Source organism: Copidosoma floridanum, unplaced genomic scaffold, assembly GCF_036245765.1.
Source record: "Copidosoma floridanum isolate Cflo_tuat_1 unplaced genomic scaffold, Cflo_Japanese_pri ptg000007l, whole genome shotgun sequence".
Taxonomy (NCBI): domain Eukaryota; kingdom Metazoa; phylum Arthropoda; class Insecta; order Hymenoptera; family Encyrtidae; genus Copidosoma; species Copidosoma floridanum.
The window spans coordinates 2,922,560-2,942,205 of record NW_028321884.1 but is presented as its reverse complement, the minus strand read 5'-3'; the positions used below and the strand labels follow the sequence as shown (position 1 = coordinate 2,942,205).

At 47.1% G+C, this 19,646-nt stretch overlaps 1 protein-coding gene across 1 annotated transcript in view; it reads left to right on the top strand.

The window, feature by feature from the left end:
* Positions 1–5,117: 5,117 nt before the first annotated feature.
* LOC106636822 (zwei Ig domain protein zig-8) overlaps positions 5,118–19,646 on the top strand; it is a 28,478-nt gene continuing 13,949 nt past the window's right edge. The window contains exons 1-2 of the mRNA XM_014349354.3: positions 5,118–5,412; positions 17,645–17,808. Coding sequence (XP_014204840.1) covers positions 5,373–5,412; positions 17,645–17,808 — 204 coding nt within the window. The 5' untranslated portion in view covers positions 5,118–5,372. The remainder of the gene's footprint in view (positions 5,413–17,644; positions 17,809–19,646) is intronic.

Here is a 19,646-nt window from a genome sequence, read left to right as displayed (position 1 = left end):
CGTGATGTCTGACAAATTGCACTTCTCGAGACAGGCGAGAAATCGATTACCGGGAAAATTGGATTTTCGAAATGAGGAAAACACCCATCGATAAAAAGGAGAGAGGGGGGGGTGGACAAAACAAAAATAGCGAAATATTTCGAGCGCAAACTCTATACATATATACATGTGTTAGAGCTCTGAAAAAACATTACCACCACGTGGTATGCCGCGTGTGCAAATAGGTACATATTGTACTCTGCGGGTGCTAGCACGCGTACACACACGTGCCGCGCCTCGTCGATATTAAATTTCTTTTTCCAATTTTATATGTTACATACTCCTCGCTCTACTGCTCCTCGACTTGAACCTCAGAACTGGAAATTCATCAACTATTCGATCCGCAGTGCTAAAAAATATATTTAACAACGGAAAAAAAAAAAAAAAAAAAACAAAGCCGTGGAATGGTAAATGATAACAGTGAAACGCAATATATTTCTCGTACACACAGAGTCTCGCAGATGGAGCATCGGAGAGGGGCGCGGTAGAAGGGCCAAATGAAATTAGAGTTTATTTGTTTTTGCTGTTTGGAAAAGTGAAATAAAAACACGGCAAAAATTCGGGTGCTCGAAAAATTATCCGTCCTCGTGCTCCTGCACGTTCGCATACATATCACATGTAGGGAAGCGCGGATTGGTTCATCACGTGTATATACAATGACGCGTGCGTCCCTTAATTAACGCCAATAATTGATATTGCGCAACGAACGAAAAGTTGGCTGTATCGTGTCGCGCTTACGCCAATCCGTGACGTGGTAGCTATTGTTGTTATTTTTTGATGAAATAAAAGGGGAGTCGGAAGAGACAGAAGTTACATAAGGGATGTTACACGGAGGGAAAGCTTTCTCTTGGAAATAAAGCACGTTTTCATTAGCTTTAATCTCTGGTTGACATCATAATATAAACTTATACTGCTCTCACGTGTATAATATAGAAAAAAAAAAAAAAAATAATGTTGTACGGAGCGAATTGGATACATCAAACTTTGAGATTTCCAGGTTTTTTGAACTTCCTAAACATCTCGAGATTTCAAAACACTCTTTGCTTTGGTAACAAATGTATACACATAATAGTCTTATTTGCATGGATGTGCAAGCTCTCGTTCATGTTATCTGTAATTTAAATTCAAATTGTTAGGTACTATACAAGCTTGATATAGAAATTAAATAAGGTACTTAATGAATTCTGGTTTGTACCAAATCGTAATATTCTTTTACTCCGAGAAGTCTCGGAAGAAATCCACTACTCATTAGCGTCTTTCCACTCTGATTTTGAATTAAAAGACAAAAAGATGGGTGGGGGAAGGGGGGGGGGAGTAATCAGTACGTGGTTTGACAATAAAATCTTGGGTAAAACCTTGTTTTGGCACTTTCCAGCCGAGCTTGCAAGCACGTATGGATATCAACTTTCCTCATCCTACATTTGTACATAGGTATGTGCTGATTTGCAGTCTCCCCCCGATTTCATTACTTTACTTTTTTCTTTCCTCCTCTTTTCCACCCGCTTCGGCGGTGCTTTCCCCCCTTCAGTCACACAAGAGACGAGTTTAAAACGTCCCCGGACGCGACGCTTTCTCATTCCTGTATGTATACACATCGGCGGCATTTACTCGTCTCCCTAGCTGTATATACTTGGATGACGCTCATCAGTGCCGGTATACCTTGTAGCCGTCCCCAAGGAGTCACAGTCAAATCCTACTCCATCACGTGCTTGTATTCCCTCTCTTTTTCCGTTTCTTTTTTGCGAGAGTTTACACGTTTCGAAAAACTAGCAAGGTTTTTTCTCTCTCGAATGCATGACGTTGAATCAAAAAATTAAAATCACACGAGAAGGACACACACACACGTTTCTGTGAAACACTAAGTGCATTGTCATCGACAGAGGTAGAGGCTATGGATACCGTGACAATACAAACAGGATACGTATACCGCCAAGGTGTGGGTGTGTATGCTATGGTCCTCGGATATTGGGTTGGTCCGTGTATACTAGGAGTACGTATAGGAATATCTTACGGTCGGCTAATGCACGCTGGCTGGTCAAACTAATTGTTTTGAACGTAATGCAGGTACATGAACGCTTATTCGTGCAAAGGGATTCCAGATCTTTGCTAACCGAGCACGGATTAATTTGGAATTGAAAGTCCGGCAGTAACATGGTGCAGTTACGCTCCGTGCGTTTGCTCGATAATAAAGATGAAAAAATAAGCCAAAAAGAGCGAAAGATGGAGCACCTAATTCCAACTTGAGTCGAATAAAACGCGCGTGGGTATAGGCTCCTCACCCCTCGAGCTCTCGAGTATAGGTGCGTGGGCTGTACTTACACCCTGAAAATTCACGTAATCTAAGCATAATGCATGCATTATGAGGAAGAATGGGCTTGATAGCCGGGGAGAGAACCTAATCCGATAATAGTGCTGCTCTTGAAATCCCGTGGTATTATCGCGGTGGAATTAATTGAAACTTAAACCCTTTTCGAGCTCTCTCTCTCTCTCTCTCTCTTGGGTGTTATACTACCGTTTGTTTTAAAAGCTGGTTATTTTCACCGAAAAACAGCCGGTTGCACGGATTTCGGACGACTCGAGGTGGAAATCCCCCACACTCAATGGTATTTTCCAGCAATGTTTGGTGTTTTTTTTTTTTCCGAAAAGTGCATTCATTTTAAAAGTGTTCTTTAGACGTACGAGATCACAATTTTCGAAAATAATTACCTGCCAAACAGTTTATGCCTTGGATAAACAAAGAAAATGCACAACTTTTTTATTTTATTCGGCCCGTGTGCCATTCGCAAAGATAATGAATCGATCTTTGAAAAGGACAACTTACCGTTAAAATTAACAAATGTGGATGAACAAAGAAATAAAGAACAATTATCATAAGCCTATATGGTTTATTATAAAAGCATAACGAAGCACTCGGTTAAGGTCCGTCCGACTAATACTTGGTTCTTTCTACTTGGAGCCCCACTCGCTCCTGAATATATTTATACATGCGTATACAAACCTGTGTGTAAGTATAAAAATTCATAAGCCCGCCCATTGTTTTGATGTCCCTTTCAACCCGAGTGGGCAGCGGAATTTAATTTAAAACCATCCCTTCTTCCCTCTCTTCACTCTCGACCTGCCTCTCTTACTTATTTATTTACTCGCGGAGCTCGCACGCGCTCGTGCACGAAAAATAACAAATTAAATTCATTCGACAGCTCGTCCGTCTCCGGGACGTATTAATTTACCCGGGAAACCTCGAATATTGAGAACGAAAAACCATTTTTTCCCCCTTTCCATTCGATATTCGGAACCCCCAATATTTGGGAAACCCCATAGGTAAGCTCTCGAAAGTCGATCGCCCTGAACCGCCGATATCGCTAAACAATGTATGAAAGATGTACACACCCTCGGGTAAGTGCAGCCCCTGTCCCTCAAGACCCTCACGTACTACCCCTAGCTCCAGTATAGTTTGGTTATAGGCGCGCCTGCACACCGACCGATTGTTAAATCGCAGATCGCGAGTCCACGCGGTACCAGGCGTATACCTCCACCCGGCGCGTGCACCCCCGGAGATTATCCGGGCGGCCCGCGCGCTTGCGCAAGCCCACTACCCACACGGGTGTACCACCGGGGTTGCGCCCCAGTCTCGGCCGCACCGTCGCACGATCCGGTACTCGCGCGAGCTCGCGCCGGCCCGACGACAGATACATACACGACCGCGCGCACAGCGCACACCCAACTATATAGGTGCGAAGCACGCGCGCGTACCTCCCCCCCCACCCCCACCCCCTCGTTATTGTTTGCTTGTGGCCCTCTCGATGGCTTCTTATTCTTCGGGGAAAGTTTCGCCCGACTGCCGGTGATTTATTGTACACCTCGACGCGTGTGAGTGTCTTGTAGTATATATGTAGCATCGAGTGCTTTTCCACCCGTTGTCTGTTTTCCTTTTGGCCCAGCCATTGTTTCCTCCCCTCCCTCCTCCTGTGATCCTCGAAGGGTACCTCTCCGCGTATATTTTGCCTAACGCGTGTCAGCCCCCACCGCCTTTTCATCCGACGTTAATGCCCTACTGGATCGCGTTATTGAGATCTCGCGCGGCACCCGAGGGTGGAGGGAAATTTATGCACTTGCCTTTCGTTGTGTCCGCGATGGATCCTTTTCATTAGTTGTTGTTTTTTTTTTTTTTTTTTTTTTTCCTCTTGCTCGTGGATGGATTTAAGTTTCGGCATTGCCACCCCCTTTTGTTTCGAAAATAACGGGGATACGTATCTTTGGGGCCTTGCAAAGTATATACGAGTAAGCAGGTGTACAGTAGAGTGCAGGGTTTAAAATTAAACTCGCTGATATACACGGTCGGGGCGTACAAACTTTGGGTAGGCGAGCCCTTGCATCATCCTTTTTCCCCCCCGTCATTTATCTCCAGCCCCCGCGCATCCAAGTACATCAGGGTAGACATTGTATTCAAGTTGACTCACCGTCGGCACTCTCTGTGTTATGTGTTGCAGAGAGACGATCGGAGTGCACCGCTTGGCCTCGGCAGAAGAAGGAGGAGGGAAGCACCAGGTGCAAGAAAGGACCTCACGGCACTAACGAAGCGTCCACGCGAGTGAGTTTGCGTTGGGCCAGAAGCAAAAAAAAGAGAGAGAGGGAGGTCGGTGGCAGAGTCAAACTCGAACTCTCTCTTTTTTTTTTTTTTTTTTTTTTTTTTTTTTGAACACTTTCTCTCTCGCGCGTGTGTCGTTTTCCCGTGAACTAATTCGACGGGAGAACAAATTGGCCGCCTCCCCCGCGCTCGCCCGTAAATCCGAGCCGGCCAGACTGGCGTCCGGCTGATGCCGGCGCGCCGTTGTCGAAGGAAATTAAGAGCCCGGTAAAAAGCAGGTTGAATACAAACAGAGGAGAAGAAGGGGGAGATAGGGAGGAATTACGTGCTCGACGGCACACGAGAGATTGGCTCTCTCCGCCTGCGTTCGGTAAATCCACGGGGAAAATCTGTCCAAAGTGCTCGAGCGTGACGAGCGGCGAGAAAGTGCGCGCGTGTGTGCGCTCCTTGCTCTTTCATACCTCAACAGTGTGTGTGTGTGTGTGATTTGTGTGTGTGCGCGAGTGTAACCACTGATGCTGCAGAGGAGATAGGAGAGAGAGCTTTTTTTTTCTTCTTCTCTCTCTGTCGTTGGCCGATACCGTTATAGGACCCGAGTGCAGGTGGACATGGGCACTTTGGAGGGGAGACGGAAGAGGTGAGCCGGCTATATACGCACAGGACCGAGGGAGGAAAGAAGGAATAAAGAAAAATACAAGTCGACGATGCTGACAAAGTGGCCGCGGAGCCGACAAGAGCGCCTAGAAATATGAGGAGCATCCTTCTTGCTTTGAGCCTTCTGTTCGCCGGTGAGTTTTCGCTTTTTCGCTTAAAAAAATCATACATCGCGTACGCCTCCCACGTACGCGGCCCGACGCTTTTTTCCTGCCTCTTTTCTTCACGTCCGGCTAATATACGCCCTAGGCTGATTTCACGGGGGGCTGTGTACAATATATATATATACGCCGATTGTTCGAGTTTCGGACCCATCAACCCGAAATTGAAAAACCATTCAATTTTCCGGTCATACCCGTGGATTTGATACTACCACATCCTTTGTCGTCTCCCCTTTTTCTCTTTTTTTTTGTTTTAAGCCGAAAAAATAGTTCCGGCGCTTTTTCCATTCCGCGGCTCAATTTAAGACTGCGGAAATAGCGATCCCTTTTTTGTTTTAGTTTCATGTATAGCCTTTTGACACATCTGAGACCCTTGCTCGAGTAGGAGCACGAGCGTGAGGGGACGATTTGGTTTTCGCCCCCTCCGTTCGGTGCAGAGGCAGCCGATGCAAATACATGTAAATTCCTTTAATCGCTTGGCCCACGGCAAACGCTTTGGTTTTCAAAAACAAGGGGATGGGAAGATAAAAAAAAAACACATGTAACACGAATAATCGATCCGCACCTTAAAGCACCCCCCCATATTTGCGTTTTGTTTGCGTACGAAAAGTCGTCGCTACCCCTCCCCTCCCCAAAAAATTTTACGCTCGCGGGCAAACTTTGCCTAACTAATCTCGCGCGCGAGTGCAGGTAAACACCGGGGAAAGGCAAACACGGCTCGGCTCGCGAGCAAACTCATCAAAATCCATCGCACGTGCGAAATAGCTTGAATCACAAAAGCAACCCCCCGCCCCGAGAGCTGTAACTGGATTTTTAAACCGATAAAACCACCCGCGCAAAATATGGACGGGATTCCATTCGGACGGTGGAGGAAAAAAGGTGCATATATATATTGGCATCGCTGGCACTGTCGGGGGGGAGGATCGGACTTGTAATTAGCCTTCCCATTCACGGAACTTGGAAACTTATCAAACTCTCGTTGAAAGGACGAGGAGAAGGAGGGGGAGGGGTGGTAAAGAGAGAAAAAAAAAAGGAGAAAAAGAAATTAATACCTCGCCAGGCATCACGCCGAGGGATCCCGTGAAAAGCTTTAATTTCCATTAAAAAGCCAAGTTCCCCCGCGCGTGCGAGACGAAGAGAAAAAGGGAGCATATTAAGCGGTATAACCATAGGTCGAGTGACGTTTCCCCTTCTCACCCCGCGGTCCGACAAAAGTTTTAATTAGCGCGCAGAGGCGCGCGAGAAAATCGTCCCCTCCCGCCTTGGCCGTCGATCTCCTGATATTTGTCTTGCGCGCGCGGGCGGGCAAATGTTTGCCGACGGGCAGCTAAATTCACCCGACGGCGCATAAAATGACTTTGTTTTCGACGAGCATTCGGGACTGGGGCAAACATCGCGTTACCGCGGTGATGAAAAAACAAAAAAAAAAAAAAAAAAAAAAAAAAGGGGTGGAGGCAGCCAACATCACACGCGCCGGTTTTTGCATAATTTCCCTCGGCACCGCGCACCCCAGCGTCGCGAGCGTGAAATTTCATCACGAGCGCCGTGCGGTTTTAAAGCCTAATCGCAGCGCGCCTCAAAGCACCAATTAGCTTTGCGCTGTGCATAATACGCCTAGTGCTGTCGGCGACAACAACGACGGCGGGCAAAGAGAGCAATCGAGGGGGAGTTGGGAAAATAAAAAAAAATAAAAAAAAATCTGTTAGCGCCTCTCGCCGACGACCTAATTTCGTTTTAACAAAGCCTTCCCTCTCTCTCCCTTCCTCTTTTTAACTGCGTTTTAATTTTGTTTATTACGTCATGTCGTCCTCCGCTTCCCAAAACTCCCGATCCTCGGAGGAGGAGCTACTTTCACCATCTCCATCGTAGAGGTTGAAAACGAGAAAACAGAGCAACATCGCGATCGAGGAGTGCGCGTCCATTCAAAATTAAATTTGAAAAGAACTTGTTCTGGGGAGCACTCGGCATTATATACGTGCAGGCACAACGGTGCGGGGGCTTGAATTATATATTTTTTTTTTTTGCTCTCCAGCGGTCGGCGGGTGAAAAATTTTTACTCAAACAAACCGAGTATTTTCATCTTTTTAAAAGCGCGAGCGGCCTGCGCCACACACTTGCCGTTATTATTTCCTCCCCTTTCCCTCCTTAAATACACATGATATATATATATACGGCGCGTTTTTTTTTTTTTCTATTACTTACCCCCTCGCATAAACACGCCGTTACATTTTCGCTGACTCGGCGCGAGGGGGGGGGGTCCTTAATGAGCGTTTCTCGCGAAAAGTGCACGGGAGAGCGTTTTCCCCTTATCGGCTTGTACGCGCGCGCCCCGTTGCATTGTACTTTTAGGCACGTACATGCTTCTCGAGCTAAACGCTTCATCACCCGCGCCACGGCTATTTTTTTTTTGTTTTTTTTTTTTGTTTCAAGCCCACCTTTGCGGCCGAAGGAGCTGAAAAAAAAAAAAAAAAAAAAAAATGATAAAACACACACACTCATCCAAGAAGCCGGAAATATATCGTTCCCCTCCCTTGTGCCGGGGGTGGGTATTACGCTTCTAAATATGATAACTAGAAGTTGCGCCCTTATTATTATTGTAATCTTTTACGGATGGCGCATTGTATGAAAAAATTCCAGCGGTGCGCGACCCTGCCTTTTGTGTCTACGTGTAGATACCAGCTGCATACTGATTTGAAAAAAAAAAAAAAAAAACACACACACACACAACTCGGGGAATCGGACGAAAAGAAAGAAAATTCTCCCCTATGTGCATGATAACAAAGGCCAGGGGACGAAATTCTCCGCGCGCTCGTCTTTTCTTCGTACGCCCACGCACGCACCCACCCTTTGCCCATCATCACTCTCGGCATCAGAGTCTTCACGGGCTTTCGAGTCGCCCTATTATACACGTCCGCCTGCCCTCTTCCACCCCACGTATCTTTTCTTTTTTTCACCCCCCACCCACCCATCTTCCTACATCCTCTTCCACTCTAATTACAAGTTTTCTTTCGTGCACTTTCATCTCTTTTTTTTCCCCCGAGGGGGGCTCGAGTTTTCGCGCATTCATCGGGCCGGCAAAAGAAGCGCCCGGGAACGACGGGGGATGGAAGGGGGGGTTTATAGCACGCGCGGGTCGGCCCCCTGTAAAGACACGCTGACCGAAAAGTGGAGACTCGGACGCGGACAATGGGTCCGTTGTTCGCGGAAACAAGTGGCCCGAGCTGAGGGGGGAGGGAAAGAAACTCGCGCTCCAGTTGTTCTGGTGCTTGCGTACGTTCTCCATCCCCCTCTCGCGAATTTGAAGGGGGGAAAAAAACAAACGACACTTTGGGATGGAAAATTCGCGACGTGCGATAGCCAAGACGAAAAATTTGGAATAAACAGTATATAGGGAGAGAGAGAGGAGGGAGTTTGCGACGGGGGGGGGGGAAAGTTGTCGGGCTCGCCGAGTTGGATGTTTCTGGCACTACTCGGGGAGAGGCGCCAAAAGGGAGACAATGGCCCTGGAAAATGTACAACAAGCAACATATCGGTAGATCGAGCCACTCCGCCAACCGAGAGACGATGCGCCGACAAAGGTCTTTTCGTACACACACACACACAGTGAATATAACGGAGTAGGCATGGAGAGAGGGGCAGGAGAAGGATGGGGGGGTATTATTGGTGGTTGAATTTGGCCAAGGGAAACATTTGCACGGATCGTCAGAGAGAGAATTGCCGGTGGTGTGTATGCACGGAACGTTCGAAGGGTACGCCCGCGCAAAAGTAATGGATTTCACTGGCTCGCATTCCCCGTTTTCATTTGCACATACGTCGGTACTTACGAAAGATTTTTACAAAAGCATAGCTACACATTCACACGTGTGCTTTTGACCCAGAGTGGATAATTGCACGAGCTCTGCTGCAGCTTTTACAGCGAAATCGGCTCGAACAAATACTTAGAGAGAGAGGGGGGGGGGAGATCGACTTTTATATTTTTACACGGTGAATAATGCGAGCCAAGTTATCATTATATTCCGTATATTGTTATATATACAGTAGATGGGGAGCCGAAAAGACTGGCCGTGATGATACACGGAGAAACGGGAGAGTTAATGCCGTATCGATTTCGAATGAAAATGGACATTTTGCGCGTTCGAGGGCGCTCTTGGAATTTATTGGGCTCTCGTTGTAGCAACTGCCGAAGTTGTTGGTATACGCGGATCGTGTGTTTTAATATACATTTTTACGTTTCGAGTGACAATATATTACACGGAGGGGCAACGCAGCAAGTAATATAACTCCAAACTCGATAAAACTTGAATATATTCAGCGATACCGTTGGCATTAGGAGCTCCGATTGTTGTGCTTGCAACGTTTGTGTGTATACCTATATGTCAAGAGCTCCGCTTGTGTATACGCGACGACAATATTTATACGATGCTGCTGAACTACTTTGCACTGGAGCTTCGTGTAAATGACTTTTTGCGTTGTACTCTAAAGTAATGCAGCTTCGTCGACTCGATGTAACGTTTGTTTTGTAAAGCAAATACACATTTATTGAAGATGTGAAACCTATACATAACGTTACGATAACAGGGGTGTTTGATCGATGTATACTTTAGCTTTATAATTTTTCATCTCGCGACAACCAAAATTATTTTCCTCCGTATGATTAGGCTCTCCGGAGCCAAGTGAGATTTTAACGATCAGCTTTCGCTAAGTAATGTCCCGTGACACCTTACACGCTTTTTTTAATTTTGCGTGTAACCACAACCCTCGGAAAAAGGAGGCCATGACAACGCAAAGTGGTAATGAAATCGAAGAAAAAGCAGGGCAGAGGCCTTTTTTCCAAGTGCGATTATAAAATTCAAGAAGCACCGAAACGCTTCATCCGGTGTAATGTCGTTGCGAAGGAGAGCCGCAGGAGAAATCGGCTCGTAGTTTCACTCCCCTGGAATCGTATCTTTTTTTTTTTCGCCATACCCTCGATGGGCTCTCGCAAATGAAATAATTTGTGGAAAGTGGCTCGAAAGACGTCCTTGTAGTGAATAATGACGCGGAGGGTCCTATTTCCTCGGATGGATTCGCCGTGCGTGTACCGCCCGTATAAATTTTTCAAAGGGAACCTCGAGGATAACTATTTTGCTCCCCGACAACTTTTCCATTACTCGGTTTTTTTTTTCAAAGCGTTGAAGAAAGTTGCTTCCGATCCGGGACTTATTCCTCCCTCTCGAGCCTCATTTATATACATGATTGTCATTAGTATCGTTGGCGATCGGTAAAAAGCAAAGTTTTAATCGATCGTTATGCAAAAAATGCATGATAAAAGAAGTCGAGCCAAGGCAGCCGGAGGTTATTTGATTTCCAGTTTGTTCGATGGTTGTGAAAAAAAAAAAAAAAAAAAAAAAAAAAAAATACCTGGCATGAAAATCAAGACAGTAGCTGCTGGGTTCGATGATAAATCAGCGCCATCGGCCGTATCCGGCGCAATCAGCAGAGCTCACCTCGGTGATCCGCGAAACAGAGACGCGTATAAGCCGAGATACAAACTCGCGGGAAAAATAGCTCGAAATTAAGCTCGGCAAAGGAGATTACGCCGGGGGAGAAAAAAAAAGAAATGTGCCGAATTAATTAAATAAACGGAAAAATCCGAGTTCCCCGATCTCACCCCTCCGAGCACCAGCTGCGGTGGAGATGGCCATACCCAAGCCATAAATTATGATACCACGCTCTCTTATAGCAACACACCGCGCTTCGGCCCAGCGTTTTATCATCGATTAATTAAATTGTACCTTACACGCGCTTCGTTCACGCTTTGCCGTAACCCGTCATAGCGGTATACACCTTGAATATACCTGTACACGGCGTTGGCTACATTTTTATCAATACTGGACACATTGGGAGGTGAGCACAGATATCGGTTCGCCCGAGAGTTCTTCGTCGAGAGCGGCCCCGGATTTACAGTAGTTTCCGAAAGCGATCCATACACGGGCTCCCCCCGACAGCTATATCGGGGCGACAGCCGAGGCTCCGTTTTTACGCTCGACCGTGGCAACACCAGCAGTTTTGACTTTCCTCCAACCCCGAAGGAAACTTTCGAAAACATTTGATTTCTTGGTGTCGACCCGCGTCCCCCGCCGGACCCCATACTCCTCCGATGTATGCGTACACTTGACTTCCAAGGGGGGGGGGGATCGATTTTGGTATGCACACGGTGCATTGTTCACACGCGCATGTACACGGAGCTGGATCGAGTTTGGAGAAGTTTGTTGCTTTTGTGTTTTACCGCGGCTTCGGAGCGCTTTGGTGTATAAAAAGGGTTCGGTTTACGCGCCGGATTTGCTCGAGGATGAGTGGATCGAGAAAGGGATCGTGTAACAGCCCAACTTTTACACACACATATATATATATATGTACGGGCACTCTATATATAACGATATATTCCTTTGTTTGTTTTTTTTTTGTTAACCGCTTGTTTACACCGTTTCAAGTAATAAGCACGAGGGATATCCCACTCGAGAGCACCGAACCGATGATCCGATTTGTCGAGCTTTTAAGAGGTATATATATAATACAAGGGGAGCAAAATCCTTGTGCGTCATCCGTGAGATGTGAAAGTTATAGCTGCACGGTTGCAGCAAAGGCCCGTGAAATTCTCGATCGCGCCGAGTAAATTGACTTTTGGGCTTTGAGGTGCCGCACCAAAGGGGAATATCCTCATTGAGCTTCTCGCGCGTACGTATACACGGTATCAGGGAATACGCGGAGCCGAAGGATAAACACGCGGAGTTTGGCCTCGTTTCTCCCCTCCCCCCTCCGAATCGGCAGCCACACACGGTACATACCCCCACTGAGAGAGTCGGCTAAACGGGGCAAGATCCGGAAATGAGAGCGGAAGTCCAAGCGGGAGAGGACTGCGTGTGCGCCGAAAGCACGGGAAAACGGAGAAGATTGGGTTGTTTCGCTCGTGTGTGTGGGAAAGGGAGAAAACAAAAAGCACGTGTATATGTGGGGCACAGTCGATGCTCCGCAGGGAGCGAATCAAAGACCGTAATGGCAGTAATGGTCGTGGCTGCGAAGATTGTGCTCTGGTACATATATATACACATGTACACGCGAGTAGGTATATTCGATGAAAGAAGCGGCTACGGTAGTTTAAGTAAATTGCGATGCAGTTTACGCTCTAAAAGCTTTCAAGAAAGATGCTCCCGCTGTGGCGTGTACAGTTTTATACGACGGCGGCATTTTACTGACCCTCCCCACCCTTTGTATAGACACTCTCCTTCCAAGAGCAGTGTATACGTGTATATATAGGTGCAAGGCCAATTTTTACCCTAATGAGAATGTCCTACCTTTTGTGCTGGGAAAATTTATGCAAGTCAACTTGCTGCGCCTTTTTCTCCCTCCCCCCCCTTTCTGTCTCTTTTTTTCCGTCTTCTCGTGCGTCCAGGCGGCAATTATTCAACGGGACTTACTTGCTAACTCTATATTGATGGAGGGATCTGCGCGAGTATACTCGTTGCTCCTCTTAAAAAAAAAAAAAAGCAGTGGCTGTTTTCAAGTAGCGCTCAAAGGACTACCCTTTCACTTGGATGACAGGCTGAGACCCTGATGAATATTTCACGGCCGAGTTGGAACTAACTTCCAACTGCGACGAGAGTTTACTCGGTCCCTCGTTAGGAGATTACAACAACAAGAGTAATAATATAATACATGCTGGAGGATACGATATTCTCGTTTGAAAATAGAAACAAAACAAATTGATTTCCGTTTCCATATGGGAATCGAATATTTTAGTCTATTATAAGCGTAAAAGAAGCTCACATGTCCATATCTTTCGTTGTGGCCAGTGGATCAGACCAAAACAAGTAGTACGATGCGATTATAGTCGGACGCGCCATTTCGTAGTTCCACAATGATCCGGTCTTTGGTAATACCATACGTTTACCTCCAAGAATCAAAACTTTTGTTCAGTTGCGCTTGTCACCAGCAAGTTACGATTTTACAAAACTGCGCCGCCAACAGTAACCGCCTATAGCGTAACCGAAAAACAATGGCAGACACCGACCATTGTTTCCCCTCACCCTCTCGCAGTCAAACTCGGAGTTTGCCGTTATTGTCCTTATTGCCGGCTCAACTTTCTTCGATGAATCAGTACTCGCGGTACTCTCTCTCTCTCTCCCCCTCCCGAGTTATAATAAGCCGATTAACAAGTTCGACTCGGATCGGCAGTTGTACCTGCAGGAAGAAAGTTACGGATAGCGGAGTGAAATCGAGGGCCGGTCCCTGAAAGTTACGCACATATATATATACATAAAAAGGACGAAAACGGGACGGGCCAGTTGGTAACTTTGGCGAGCTTGTCACCCAAATGAGCGCTGAGTTTAGCTGGGAACTTTTAAGGGTCTTATTAGGCAGTAATTTAGGTGGCGGTGTTGGTGCCCCGCTCCTTCGCTTCGTCGATTTTCTCGGACTCCCGAAGCCGCGCGCCTTAAGTATACTTTGCGTAGCTCGAAAGTTCTCCTCTTCTCATATATATATCCCCGAAGCAAGCCGGTGGAGGGAAAAAAAAAATGGGAGATGGACGCGCGCTCCTTGCGAGCAGTCGAGCGATTGATTCGACATCTGCCAATCATCCTTTCGGCCGCTCGAGGTATATTATATATACTCTCTTGGCTCGGAGGTATGGAGATTGGGTTTTCGATTTTTATAAAACCGGTCGACTCTGACCGGAAAAGGCAAAAAAAAAAAAAAAAAAAAAAGAGTGGTGTTCAATAGACCGCGGAGGAATGGATAATTGTATAAAACGCGCCAACGGGGAAAATTACTTTTCCATCGCATTCCGATTCGCCCCGGGGGGAATATCTCGGCAAAAAGTGCACTCGGAGAGCTCTTATTGAACTTGGATCCGGAGTTTATTTGCAACTCCTCCTCAGCCAGGGCGCGTATACGAACCGGAGCTAAGCCTCTCGGTCCGCGTGTTATTGTGCAAAGGGGTGGTCATACGACAACCGAGGCTTTCGAGACCATGGAGTAGATGGGCAAACGGATAGACGCGATATCGGGGCTACGCCGTCTGATCGATATTCTTATACAATGGGGCGAGAATCCGCGCAAAATTACTTGGCACCCGATGCTCTTTCGCCCCGCAATCGAGAGGTTTTGTCTATACGGTAGATACCCCTCGTTACTCCTTCCATTTAATTTTCCCTTCTGGCTCGAGCCACCTACGTGTCCAATCCGGTATAGTGCCGCCGACCGGGGGGACTTTTTGTACTTGTATCGCTATAGCCCCTGGTCCAAGCCAGTTGGAGGAAAAACGCTCGGCAGCGCGGTACACCCCTCGATCCGTCAGGGGATTACCGATAGACTTAACTCCTTCCACGACGGTCGGTGGTTTGGGCTGGCCCCGATGCGCCTTAATTTTTTTTTTCCTGGTTCCTCCCGATATCTACCACCTCGAGGTCCCCCCTTTTTTCATTTGTCCCGAGCCATATCTCTTGTCGCCGCTAGCCCATCGGCGTAGCAGCTCCAACAAACAGCAGTGGCAAAAGAAAAAAAAAAAAAAAAAAAAAAAAAGAAAACGAGTCAGAGAGGGAGCCAATCTCTATATATTTTCAGCTAGTTTCCCCGCTTTTTAATCCGCTTCCTCCTCGCTCTCTCTCTCCGTCGATTTCCCGTTGCTATATAACGCACGCTGCTTGCTCAGCATCGGAGACCGAACTAGCCAACGCCAGCCTGTAAATTGCAGGATGCAATTGCGCGCGCCTCCGTCCCGTAATTGCGCCATGTGTTTTCGCGGCCGCGAGGCAAACCCTTCCAGACCTACTCCGACGGTACAACCCCCCCCCCTCCCACGCGCATGTATTATATACGCGGGCTTGTGTGCCTCTGGCACTCGGCCGTCCTAAATCATCAAAAGTAATCCGTGCCGGCAGTTTCTGTGCCCCCCCCCCTCCCTCCCAAACACATCCACGCACGCGTGTGCTCCGTACCGCAGTAATGGAAAGCGAGTTAGGAAGGCGCGAGAATAAAACTCGGGCACGTGTGTGTATGGGGAGGGTCGTCGTTTTGTTATACGTGCCGGGGTTTTCTCCGGTTATTATAGGGGACACCTCTACAGTCTACAGGGGGGGTGGTTCGTGTAGGGTATATATACGGTGGGCTTTCCTCGTTCTGGTCTCTGACGCGCGCGGTGGGACATTAGCCGCGTGATTTAAGGAGACTTCGCTCTCCTGTTTACGCATACGTTGTTATGTATACCTACCTAGCCCATACTACCACCTCGTGCGAGTAACAACGGCTGTTATTCATACGTGAAAATTCGTTACGTCCGGTGCAGTGCGCACCAACCCCCTCACGTATTTTGCATCTTCCCCCGTCCCCCTCCAAGCGATTTCGCCCAGAGGAGGGAGGACTGGCCAATTCGATGATCTTTCTTCCGTTCGTCGACTCTCACGGGCTGCTTTCGACCTACTGCGTCAAAGGACGCACGTTGGTCTGCATGTTTATTAGCTGCCCCTCCCTCAAACCCCCGTTTTTTTGGCCCTCGTGGAGATAAAACGAGGCGGGCGTCTGGTGCCAAGTCACTCGCTCGTGAAAAAAACCAGTGACGCGGAGACACCCCGTCGAAGGCACGCAAATTCAATATTCCCGACTCTTGGTCCATACATATACGTACACGGTGTGGTTGTCCAGTCGTTGGCCTCTTAATTTAACCAGCTCGTCTGGGGATCTGTAGTCAACGCGCTGGTGTTACTTTTGCCCCTGATTTTGTAGATACTTGTTGATTCAACCCGAGAACAATCGAACGCCCCCGACGTGGACTATTTATATATATATATATGTGTGTGTGTGTACGTTGATGCGATGTCCCGAAAGATCGAGCAGCCGTTCCATTTCGGTTGAGTGCGCGATAAGTCGAGGAAAGCGGGGGGGGGGCGTTAAATTTTAACAACTTCCCGCTCCAGTGCAGTGCACTCCACCTTCCCCGTCTGTGTGCACAAGCGCGACTTTTCTGTGTTTCTTTGACTGCAGCAATTGAATTGTCGGGAATTTTACCTCCCCCGCTCTCTCCTTTCGTTCCCTCGTTCAGCAAACTTTCCGGCAAGCTCGGCGGGACTGACGTTCAACAATCCCGCACACACGGGATCCCGGAATGTTTGTACTGTTCGATCGATGGGTGTACAACTTGCCCTCGCACGAGACTACGGTTACTACGTTGGGTATGGATAATACATACGTATACCGGGGCATTGTTGGTACACCTATACACTTACCTACCGATGAGGATTCACGAAGCTCTTTTCCTTTTAATGGGATCCTCTTTTTCAAGTACGTCACTCCTCGTGATCAGTCTTTTCTTATTGATCTGGAATTCATTGTTTAATGATGAAATTTAGAAGATATCCGAAAGAAAAAAAAACATCAAGAGTCCTTCAGGACATCGATCCATCGGAGTTGTGCAATAACGCGTTGGTACGATTCAACGACACTTGTAATTTGATCATCACTTTTTTTACATGGAAATTGGTTTTTGGGGCAAAAAAAGAATCTCAAATCTAATTCGCGCGCTCCAAGCTTTCGTGATCCAATCGGCAAAACTGTGCTTTGCTACGTACCTATACAAAAGTGAAAAAAAAAAAAAAAAAAAAAAAAAAAACAACTTAGCGCCATTCAAATTACTGCAATTGCAATAAATCCTCTTGACTGTATCTGCAATGCAGCGTCGCGACCCATAAAGGAATCGATGACAGTGTACGTATAGAAGCACTCCAAATTACCCTCCCTCCGAGTAATCCACACGCCTCGTATCGGGTAGGAAAAAAAAAAAATGTCGTCATCGGTCGCTTGCAATTACATACACAAGAGTACCAAAACGCGCTGTTATACGTACACCAGCTTTTCCCGTGTACATCCAGAGGAGCATTTGATTTGCACGCGCGGAGCAAAATCAAAGGCTGATTGAATGTCGAGAGTTGCTCCTGCGTTGGGCAATATTCGATTAACGCGCGCTCGCCTCCTTCAACCCCCCCCCACCCCCATCTACCTCTTAATAGCTCGATCCACTCGTCTCGCCAAATTGTATGATACGCGTTGATCAACGAAGAGGCCACATAAACGTACTGGTGTTAGCTGAAATTAAATTTGCCTGTCCATAGTTACATACGTACTTGCATTTATAACGAATAGCGCAATAAGTGATGGGGGATGTGTGTTGCAGGCTCGGCGAGGTGTCGCAGCGACGACGAGGAGCAGCACTTGGAGCACCAGCAGACCCTCGACAGGGGCCCCTACTTTGACCCGTCGGCCTCGCAAAATGTCACCGCCCTCGTCGGCACGACGGCTCAGCTCAACTGCCGCGTGCACAATTTGGGCGACCGCACGGTAAGCGAGCATCTTGGATCATTTTTTTTACTCTTCCATTGAGATTTTTGTATCGAGTGGCTGTTTGAATGGATCAGTTTTATTGGTGTCGTGCACTCGGATCCACGAGTTTACGATCAGTGGTGCCGTATGACGTATTTGCTTTTGCTCCGGGAGAGCCCCGGAGATTGATGTGTAAGGAAAAAAAAAAGAAAAATAGTGGCGTTGTTACTTTCGGGTTGTTTGAATGAAACACCTCCTTCTCGTTGGCTCGGGGTGGAAGAGGAAAAATATTGCAGCCGGTTTAATTAAGCTCGAAAGATTATATAAACTCGAGTCTCGAGAATTTTTTTTTTTCTTCCGTTGCCGGAAATCCTTGGGATTAAGCGATCCCGTAAATTCATTAGGTGCACGTGTATGTGCGCACAGTGCAGGGGTGCGCGCGAAGTACTCTTTTCCTGTTTTACCTCTGATTTTCTTTTTCGCGCTATTTTTCAGCTTAACCGTGCACCCTCCGGAAACAAAAACTCCTTCGATATCCTTCGAACCGAAGAACAAAAACAACGCGTCCATCGAAGCTTTTCAAGCAGTGTATACAGGAAAGGAAAAAGATAAAAGTCCGGATGATCCCTTATTACATTTAGACATACTAATGACATACTATCGTACAATCGCCTTTTTTCACACTCTCTTATTGAAATGTATATGAAAATTGTCATGAGAAACTATATAAGCGTTGGGAGAATTAAAATGGACAAAACTAATTTTATCTTCGTTGCTATCTTGAAACGTATACTTAATTTTTGCACTAATTAGTCTTTGGACCGGCCAACTGAACACTCGTACATCATAGCCGAAAAACTAAACGTTCAACATCGAATCAGTAAACATCCTCAATCTGCCCTTTATTTTTTGAAAACCACTCGAGAAATAAGGTACCTCTTTAGTTTCGCGGTATTATCTGTCTGTCTGTCTCCAGTAATTTCCGTAAACCCCGTAACCTCCGACATTCCACATGTATACCGGATTCCTCATTTTTTCCTCCCTAATTCGAGATAAGGGACGATTGTACACACAGACCGAGAGCCCCTGCCGTACACGGCGATCGACCCTCCGACCAGGGAGAAAAAAAATCGCATCTGCGGTCGCCACTTCGATTTCCTGCACCCACCCTCGTCCCCCGTACAGCCGCTCGAGAACAACGGAGGGAGAACGGCCATACAACACAGTGGTCGCACAATGACGCGGGTCAGCGGCAGTGGCGTGCACACACGCAACGTCCGTTTACTCGCCAAAGCGTTAATCAATCACGGGAACGATGAAGGGTAGCGCATATAAACCCCCGGGGGTGGGGGGATGGTACAGAGGAGGAGCCTTGCAGGAAAGATGAAATATTAATTGAACGTCGAAGCCAGTGGATATGATTTTGACTGAAACAAATGCGTCACCGGCCGGCCCTGCCCCTCATTATATAACCCTCGTGCAAAGCGTCCCCTTGGATTTTTCACGCGCGAATGATTTAATCAACAACTCCGAGCCGTAGTGCGTACGGATTCGCTTCAACGTCACCGGGTGCGATTAATCCCCGACAGGGTGTCAACTTGTCTTTTTTTTTTTTTTTTTTTTCAGTCTATTGTGAGCTGCTCAAGTCACACACTACGTGTACAAACACGGGCGTTAATGCTCGGGCGACTCGGGTAAAAGTTTGAGCGGGAAAATCGCGCCCTCCTCGCGTTAATTAAACTCGTAATAAGACCAAAAGTCCCCTCGAGGGATTTAATCGCGCGCCGTGTATATATAAGTGTAAGTGAAAAACTTGGTTACATCGCTCGTTAACGATATACCCATTAGATTTGCAC